At 47.0% G+C, this 10095-nt stretch overlaps 1 protein-coding gene across 1 annotated transcript; it reads right to left on the minus strand.

The window, feature by feature from the left end:
* Window positions 1-405: 405 nt before the first annotated feature.
* SSTR1 (somatostatin receptor 1) lies at window positions 406-2507 on the minus strand. Its single transcript, XM_090271840.1, has one exon. It carries the CDS (start codon window positions 2279-2281, stop codon window positions 1109-1111), a length of 1173 nt encoding a protein of 390 aa, XP_090127966.1. The 5' UTR covers window positions 2282-2507; the 3' UTR covers window positions 406-1108.
* Window positions 2508-10095: the final 7588 nt, after the last annotated feature.

A 10095-nucleotide genomic window follows, 5' to 3' on the forward strand; every position in this document is an offset into this window, starting at 1 on the left:
GGATTGGCCAAGACTGTTACCTCCATCCGAGGTCCTGGCCCCGGTTCTTGGTCTTCAAGATAAACCGGAGCAGGAAACTGAGTCTGTTGTTATGTTACTCTTAGACCTGCACCTCCAGACGCTTGCGTGAAGGAGAAAACCTCGTGTAGTTGCAGCCAGGCTCCCCAGGCCCCCACGGAAATTGCGAATCGCCCCCCCCCCCCCAACACTTCCTTGGCTTAACGCAGGCAGCGTCCCGGAGTGCTAGTCTGTGAAACCTGAAGTGCCGGCTGGGAGCCAGGCTGGAGGAGGTGGTTTCCATTACAGCTCCTCTTCCCTCTGCCAGCCTCAAACCTGTACCCGCCCCGGTCCTTGTTCTCAGCTCCTTTTGGCTACAAATGGAGGACTGAATGAGGACTGCTCACTGCCTCGGGTTCGAAGCGCGGGACCGATTTTACTAAGCACCTGGCTCCGCTCTGGGTGGAGTGAGTGACGGAGGGGCTCGGAGAAGGATGCATTTTCACCGGAGAGTAGGAGAAAAGACAAGCTGCCTAGTTCATTCCCGAGTCCGTCTTCCCTTAAAGTAGGGCAGGGCAAAGAGGAGGCTGTGGTTCGAGACTCCGCTAGGGGCACCAGACAGAATCTGGCAAGAGAAGGGGCGGCAGGGCGGGGCTGAGGGCCAGCTGGGACTCATCCCTAGGGAAACCCGAGGCGGAAATCGTGGCTTGGCTTAAACAAACAGAAATAACGGCTGGCGGGGCTGAGGAGCAGCCTGAGTTAGCGACGTTAATGAGTTCATGATCTGCATCTGCAGGACTTGGCGGAAAGAAATATCAAAGTTACAGAGTGCGGAACACAGAGGGTGCAGAAGTACAAGCGCAGTGTAGGAAGGAGGGAGAGGAGGAGACGGCGAAAGGAGCCCGCAAGCCTCCCAGTTTACAAGCGAAAGTCCCAATTCCACCTTTGTCGCGAGCGTTTCTTTCTGGTCTCGCAACCCGAAGCGCAGTGTCCTAGCCACGCTATGCCCCACCGTACCCTGATCCCTAGGATGCTTTCGCCTCTCACACCCGGCCTTCCTTTCTCATCACCCTCCCCATCCTTTGCGCAGGGCGCCTGAGTGGCTCCGGGCTCAGAGAGTCGTGATCCGGGACGTGCAGGTGCCGTTACGGAAGACGCCGCCGGACTCCAGGTTCTCTGGCTGAAAATCTTCCACGCTGTAGGCGCGGCTCTTGAGGGCGGTGGCGTAGTAGTCGACAGGCTCTTCCGCGGCGTTGTCCATCCAGCTGAGGCACAGGATGCGCTGGAAAGAACGCTTGAAGTTGTCCGAAAGAAAGCCATAGAGGATGGGGTTGGCGCAGCTATTGGCATAGCCGAGGATGACCGACAGCTGGCTAACCGTGGCGTCGTCCTGTTCTGCGAATACATTTACCAGCTGCACTACATAGAAAGGCATCCAACAAATGACAAACACCATCACCACCATCATCACCATCAGGGTGATCTTACGCTCCGAGCGCTTGCGCTGCTGCCAGCCAGCCTTGAGGGCTACCATGCGCATTTTTGCGATGATGAGCACATAGCACAGGCAGATGGCCCCGACGGGCAGCAGGAAGCCCATAAGAAACGTGTACAACACGAAGCCCACCAGCCAGCGCTGGGCTGGCTCAGGCATAAGCATGTTGCAGGCCACAGTGCCGTCACTGTTTGCCGCCGTGCGCGAGAAGACCACGATGGGCAGAATAACAAGCAGCGATAGCACCCATACCCCCAAATTCACCACCTTGGCCACGGTGGGCCGGCGGTAGCGTGCTGCCTTTATGGGGTGCACCACGGCCACGTAGCGGTCCACGCTGAGCACAGTCAGACAGTAGATGCTGGTGAACATGTTGACGGCGTCCACACTGAGCACGAGGCGGCAGAGCAACGCGCCGAAGGGCCAGTGGCGAAGCAACGTGGAGGTGACTAAGAAGGGCACGCTAAGCATGAGCAGCTCGTCGGCAATGGCCAGGTTGAGGATGTAGATGTTGGTGGCCGTTTTCATCTTGGCGTAGCGCAGGATCACATAGATGACCATGGAGTTCCCACACAGCCCCACCAGGCACACCACCGAGTAGATGAAAGAGATGAGGATGGCGCTGCCCTGGCCCTCGCTCAAGGTCCCGTTCTGGGACGCATTTCGTCCTGGCTCCTCCATGCCGTCCGCTGCGCCGGCCCCGGGGCCCCTGCTGCCGCCGCCTTCGCCACAGCTACCCGGGCTGGGGCTAGGAGAAGAGGGAGAGGAGGCGGTGCCATTGGGGAACATCTCAGCTGATGGGGGACGATGGAGCTGCTAAGGCTCGGGCACTCTTCTCGAGCCCCTGCCGCTTGCGCCCTCACTGAGCACCCGGACCGACTGCCCGCAGCTCCCTGCCGCCGGGAGCCTGAGGGTAGCGCACAGCGGCTGCGGGGAGCGCGGCTTTAACCCGCGCTAGCTGGGCGCATCGCCCAACCGCTGCCTGCACGCAGCCGCTTGCAGCTCCTGGGCTTCTGGGCTCCTGGACTCCTGGGCTCCTGGCCACACGCAAGCGTGGAGAGGGGAGGCCGGGAGACTGGAGCCCCGCACCGCACAGCCATTAACTGGAGCGGCACTGGGCTGGTGAATGATTAATAGGCACCACCAGCGCGTCAGCAGCTACGAAAGGGAAGGGGGGAGAAAGAGGGAGGAAGGCAATGTAGAGACTTATCACCCCCTCGCCCCTTTTCTCCCCCCCTTCCCAGCCTTGTGCTCGTATCAACCTGAACAGTGGCGAGCCGTTGCTTCCGGGGCTCCCCTGCAGCACCCTTTTCCTAACCCTCAGGAGGACCTGGGGAGTTTCTCTGCCTTCCTGGAGGATGGGTGGGAACCAAAGGTGTAGATTCTGCCCCATCCCACCCGGCTCCGATCAAAGGCAAAGACAGAAGCGGACCCTTGGCATAGATAGACGTCTGGAGTTCATCTCAGTTACCCTCAGCTGCTGCCCCACCCTGAGGGACTCCTAGTTGCACTCCGGTCCAATCGCCTGGGGCCCAAACCCCCGCCTTCCTCCCGGCTCTCCCTGTTTCTTGCACCCGCCGCAGAAGCTCCGGGTTCTACTTACCTAGGGCGCACTCCCTTCAGACCCACGCGGAGATGGTCCGTGCTGAGTGCTTCTGTGGTCTGGTAGCGCGGTGACGTTCTTCCCGCGGTCCAACTCCTTTCTTTGGGCGGGACCCCAACACAGGCGCCCACGCAGATACTCTTGGAGTCACGGAAACTGACCCTAACCCGGGAACCTTGGGAGTAGGGACAAAAACCGTGTGATAGGGGTTTCTGCGTTATACCGCAGCAGGCAGCTCTTCGCGGGCGGGAGTGTTCAGGGACCCGAGTAAACCACGGCGAATCTCTTATTAAAGCGTGTAGTGCCCAGAGCCCCCTTATCTCCCAGAGGGATATCAACTGCCCAAAGGAGGACACGCGGCTGGGAACGCAGAAGGAGCCTGAGGCTCCCTCCAGAACGCGCCACGCTAGGTATTGGAAATCCATCTAGGTGTTCACTGGGGAAAGATACGGCTGCGCCGCTCGGAAAGGCTCCGCCCGCGTCCCTGCTGTACTTTGTACCCGGGGGAGAAGTGTAAAGGCTGGGCGAGCAGGAATGACAGCTCCTCTAAACCCACGCGGGACTGGTCATGCAGGTGACCAGGCCTGTCTTCAACTCCAGGAATGGCAGGCCGGCCTTCGAGTCTTCCCAAGGAAATACTAGGATTTCAAACTTTTTTGAGACCTTTGGACGTGAGAGCCGGCTCCAGTTTAAGTGCCTAAACCTTTACGACAAAAATCAGGCAAGCCTAAAGCTCACCCACTTCATTTAGGAATTAAATTGATTCTGTGTATTTTAAAAAAAGTTCAATTACCATGCTTTTTAAACAACTTCTGGGATTGCCCACCATCCCCATCCTGGGGTCTCTTTGGCTTTCCAATCGTTTCAGTCCAAGGAAGAATCACTCCATCCAGCTCCTCTCTTTATTTTCAAGATCCGATTAAGTTCTGTCTTGCATGAAATGTGCAGAGTCCAGGAAGTCTGACGTGCAGCGGCCTAGTGCTGGGCCTCTTTTAAGCATTGCTTTGTGTCCAGTTTGTTCCTCCTTCCTCTCAACCAAAGGGTACCCCACTGTACTGAGAGTCTCAGCTTTCCCTCCCATCAGTATAGTTCTCACTAAGAAGAGGCAAACTTAAACAGGAACTAAACTCATATTTGTATCACAGTCCAGAATACAGAAATGCATGCAGAAATTCAAAATAAAAATACAATTCTTATTGCCCCCTTGCTTTATTGGGGTAATCACTTACATATGTGTTTTAGTTCTCAAAACTAGTAATTCCACCAAGGAAAAAATAGCTTTTGTAGTGTGTTGGTTATAGCAATCAGAGATAAAATAAATGATGACAGACCCTCATAGGAATATATACTATGAACACTGAATTATTAATGAGAAATGTGCTAGGAAGGAATTTGAAATTTCATAAAGCCCAACCTGTTTAACTCACTGCTTTACCTAAACGAATCACTTTATCTAAAATGGAATGTGGAATTGGTGGTTAGTTGTACTTAAAACAAAAAAATACAGCACATATGGAAGTAAAAATGAGCATTTATTGCATTTTTAAAAAATGGCCTTTATTTTCCCCACAAGAAAAGCTTTTTGCAATACTAGCCAAGCCTCATAATGGTTTAGATGCCTCTTTGGCAATCACTGACTAAAGACACCTGGCTATTCCTCAGGGGGATGATATTTCAACAGTCATCATTTGGACACCTGGGTGTTAATAGTGATTGCTCCAGGGGGAACAGGTGATGGGAGCTGGTAAAATACAGCTCTGGTGCTAAAAAGCTCATATGCTCACTTTGCAGCTCATCTCAGGGAAAGCTCTCAATATAGTGGTAACATCATATATAAAAAGAAAAACTAAGACCTGATATGAACATGCTTTTTTGTTTGTTTGTTTCTGAAGTGGTTTCTATGATTAATTATTTATTCATAAAAAGAGACTGACAATGAGGTACTATAATTTTTTTTTTAAGAAAATAACAAATGTTGCCAATGTGGAGAAATTAGAACCCTTATATGTTGGTGGTGGGAATAAAAATGATGCAGCAACTTTAGGAAGTTTGATGATTCCTCAGAAAGTTAAAAATAGAATTGCCATATGACCCAGCAATTCCACTTCTAGATAATTATGCCCTCCTCCCCCACAATAAAAAACAGACGTTTGAATAAAAACCTGTACTTAAATGTTCATAACAGCACTGTTTATAATAGCCAAAAAGTCAAACAGTCCAAATATCCATCAACTGACAAATGGACAAACAAAATGTAATATATCCTTATGATAGATTATTCATCCATGAAACAGGGATGATGTACTAGTACATGGTACAACATAGATGAACCCTGAAAACAGTTGCAAGGTGAAAGATGCTAGGTCACATATATTGCATGATTCCACTTATAGCAAATGTCCAGGATAGGCAAATCCCTAGACACAAAGCAGATAAGAGACTGGCAGGGATTGAAGGGTAGAGGGGATGGGGAATGACTGCTTAATGAAGGTGGGATTTCTTTGGGGGTTGATGAAAATGTTCCCAACTAGGCACTGGTGGTGATTACACAATATGGTGCATGTACTAAAAGCCACTGAACTGTACACTTTAAAAATGGTTAAAATTATGAATTCTGCATCATGTGAATTTTACTTGAATAAAAAGAGAGAGATTGAGATGGACATGAGCCATGCAGTGTTATCAAATCTTTCCAGTCATGTATTTCTTAGCATTGTATCTGTGAACTGATTCACGAACAAAGCAAACAATCAAGCAAAAGGCAGCATTTCTGGGCTAAACAACATGTGATTTGCAGCTGTTTTTAATTTTCATTAAAAACAGGAGCCCAGTTAGGAATTTGCCTCCCCCTAGACCTCAGTTTGATGTAAACACTTCCTAATGAAACAGGGACACTAATGTAGTCATGGGATTGTTGTGATGTGCAAGGAACATGGCATATGAGAAGTCAGGACTCCACATCTTCTTGTCTTGTATAAAACCTTTTTAAAAATGTACATATCTAAAGTATGTAAAGCCTTGAAAAACTTAGCATAAGCTTGGTTTTTCCATGGCAGTTACTAGTCCTCCAGTCCTCCCGTCTTCGGTTACTATGTCTCCTATGCCTCTGGGAGAGGAACATTTCTAGATGTGAGATGAAAGAAGATGCTTCCAAGAAGGGGAGAATGAAGAGTCCTACATTAGGAAGTTGCAGATTCTTAAGAGGACTAATTTCCTTCCCTCACCTCAATTCTTTTCTATAAGCTACCCTCCCCTATGCTATTATGTACCAGGTGCACACTTCAATTACTGTAGTTATCACACTGTACAGTGATTTTTTTGGTGTGCTTATCTGTCCCTCCTTCTAAATCTATAAGTTTGTTGATAACAGGGTCTATATATATATATTTTTTAAAATAATTTATTTATTTGTTTGTTTGTTTATTTTTAGAGAGAGGGAGAGAAATATCACTGTGTGGTTGCCTCTCACTCATGCCCCCAACTGGGGACCTGAGGTGCAACCTAGTTATGTGCCCTGACTGGAAATCTAACCAGCGACACTTTGTTCACAGGTCAACACTCAAACCACTGAGCCACACCAGCCAGGGTTATATTTTTATATCATTATATCCCCAGCACCCAGCACAGCACCTGGAAACTTGCCCAATACCACTTTGTTTTATGTTTCCAAGGCAGTCCATGAATAGTGCCTTCTTTTTTCTAATCTATAGCAGATGCAAAGAAATCAACTTGGGGCCTCCTGTAAGAAAAGGTTTTAATATATGTGTAACATCATCATCTGTAATAATAATTTATGCATTTCAGTCATTCTGAATAATTTCAATTTTGCATGTCCTATATTAACAATTTGCATGCTGATGACTCATTCATTGATCATTCTTGGTCTTAAATTTCCTCGCTGAGAAAGGACATTGGAAAATGGGTAGCTAATACTTTAGCTGCTAATGATGGTTATTTAATAGTATCATACAGTGTGAAAGCCATTATACATGGGAGATTGTTTCTTTTTAATTGCAGTTCTGAGTCTCACTTGGTTTGGTGGAATAATAATTATCAGAAGCTCAAAGCCCACATCTGTAAAAATTATTATTAATGTGGTTTTCCCATTGGAGCTTCTAGTGATCTTCAAATGAGCTCCTCTAATCCATGTTGCTGGTAAAGGGCTGGCTGACACCAGGCATTAAAGGGAGCACTTTGGGGAACATAGTCTATACAGCATCATCAAAGTTGTGTTCACAAACACCTGTCTGGGCAGATGTGATGTAAGGGGTGAGCACCACTCAGCAACATGGCCCACAGCAGAGGTATGTGTCACTTAAGGACTATCTGCCACTAAGCAGTGAGCATCATGACAGTCTAATAAGAAAGTTACTAGTGGGGAAAAGTGGGTATAGGTCTAAGGAACAATCCTTGATTTCATTTCCCAGGGATGCCCCATCACTTCATAGTAACCTGGTAGCCTATGGTTGAATTCATCACCAATCTCAGCAAACTCACCCCAGCCTGCTGATTTTCCTATCACCTTTTCTGTGTAACAGCATGACGCAGTCTTTTTGTGCTTTCAAAGAAGATACAATGCGACAATTCATTTTTTCCCTGTGGAGTCTCTACTCCTAAATAGTATTTCTAAGGACAAAAACTCAAGAATACCGGAAAGTATTATTATTAATGGATGAATAAAAGTAGAATAAAAGCAATCACATGTTACTTGTATTATTTTAAATAGTTCTTACTAGGAATACATTTTTCTGTAATGTAGTCTCTGCTAGTCAAAGATTTCAAGATCAATTTCATTAGTTCTAAACAATTTTGCCAAAAAATTTGAGGGCATTTTTTCCTTTTAGCAGGAACTACAAAAAAAAAAAAGCTTTCAAAGTCACAAAACCATATTTTTGTTTCTTTTTATCGATGTTTGGTTTTGAGCAGAGTATTTGAACACATACAAAAGTCACCCGTTCTTTCAGGAAGGACTGTTCTTTCAGAGTGGGCTGTATCTGTCAGGAAGCTTCACCAGCTAAGGAACAGCTCAAAGTGATTAAAGGTCTGGATGTGAGAAGCAAAGCCAGTTTTGTAGATGAAAGCTATGTAGTCATCTTTATTCTTTAAAATATAAAAAGTTATATTTTTTCTTATAAAAAAGGCATATAATTATAGACTGATTTAAATCTATGGAGCCACCATAACCCTTGCCATTATGCTACTGCCCCTATCTTCCATTTTCAGTACAATGAGGCAGGAGCCTAGGCATGTGCTCTATCAGCTAAAACATTGCTCTATTTAGATGACACGAAGCACTTAAATGTCTGATCTTTTCTTCTTTTCTGCAGTGAAGGTGGAGCTGGTCAGTGGTGAATCTGTATTGAATGCATCTCTGTCTTCTGCTGGAGGTGGGAAGAGAATGGGTAGTGTGATCCATTCCTAGGAGTGGTCTAAGAATGGAAGCCTGGATTACCCACTCCTTCCTCCCGAGGGCGGCTGCCTCATGCTTACCAACACCAGGCCCTGCCTCTGCTCTTCTTTCTCCACACAGCATAAGATGGCACTTTACTCTGTCCTTCAGGAAGCAGCCTCTGTGACAGCCTGGCCTTACCTTCCTGTCAGAAGATGGCATAGTCTGTCTGGGTAGGCCACCTGGCCTAGAATAGGAAGTCACTACTCCTGGCTGACTGCCTAGGTGAACTAAAATTTAGTGCTTATATACTGGTTTCTAATACTATATCTTGTAATTTAAAAACAATTCATAAAAGTAAAATTCAGACTATAGCAGAACAAACTTAATACCAAGTTGTGTTGTATATGGTTACTTTTTTTGCCTCTGCCAGAATTCTACTATTGATGAATAATGTTTGTTTTTAATCAAAACCAAATAATGTATTCATTAGTTGAACACACATTAATTGAGTGTCCACTGGGTGGCAGGCACTATTCTGGGCACTGGAGATACAGTGACAAAGATGAACTAGTTTCCTGTGGAATTCTAGTGAGGCAGAAGGAGAGTAAGCATTAACACATGGGTAGCGTGACTGCATTTTGTGAGAAGTTCTAAGAAGAAAGAAGAAAGTGGGGATGAGGGCCCTGAGAGTGTTGGAGAGGTTGGGTGGGTGTCCTTAAGCTAGGTTAGATGGGAGGGGAAGGAAAGGGGCCGCTGCTTGGGCAGCCCTGGACAGAAGGAGCTCACATCTGGGAGGTGCCTTCCAGCAGCACGTGTGGAGCAGCGGTACTTCTGTTGACACACGTGCCAGCACACTGATGTTACAGCCCCGCATCCCTCCTTTATCATTTTATTTATTTATTTATTTTTGCCTTTTTAAAGTACTAATAATTTAGAGAATACCTCTAGGTCTCATCTAGACTGTTCTTTGAAGCTGGAGGACCCTGCACCCCACCCCTGACTATTTCAGTCAAGATTTCCAAGAAGGAAAGCAGATTAGGTAAGCAACTGCCTTTGCAGAGTGCTGCTTAGCAAATTTTTCTCCTCTTGGGCTGTGGCCCTGTTCTTAGCAGGTGTCTGTCAAAGACAAGGGAGAAAAGAGCCAGAAGCTCAACCTAAAACCGATAAAACTTGAACAATGCACTTATTCTTTTTCTCAGGGAATTGGGGAAAACTCCTGTTTTTCTCAAGTGGTGAGGCACAACCACTCATGCTCTGCCTTATTCATCAGAGAAGAGTGTGGGAACCTTGTGCTTGTCCATGAGAACCGGTGCTAATGTGCAAACTCGTTTTCCCAACGCCAGGATTTAAGATACAAACAAAAACAATGAAGAACTGCGGCAGACCAGAAATGTATGCAAATGAGTAAATTTGACCATAGAAACCAGAGGAAGGAAGGGGGGCTAGTTGGGGAAGAGGCTTGGGTGGGGAGGGACAGCTTCGGGCATTGGTAGGACGAGTGGGCTTAGTGTTGTCCTCTACCTTATATACAACTGTTTACTGTAACAATTCTGCAGATGAAGGGAATTCTGGTTTTCAATCATCACACGTTTCTCTCATTGGGCGTAG

The sequence above is a fragment of the Furipterus horrens genome, unplaced genomic scaffold, assembly GCF_987537825.1.
Source record: "Furipterus horrens unplaced genomic scaffold, mFurHor1.1.pri manual_scaffold_3, whole genome shotgun sequence".
In the NCBI taxonomy this organism is placed as follows: Eukaryota; Metazoa; Chordata; class Mammalia; order Chiroptera; family Furipteridae; genus Furipterus; species Furipterus horrens.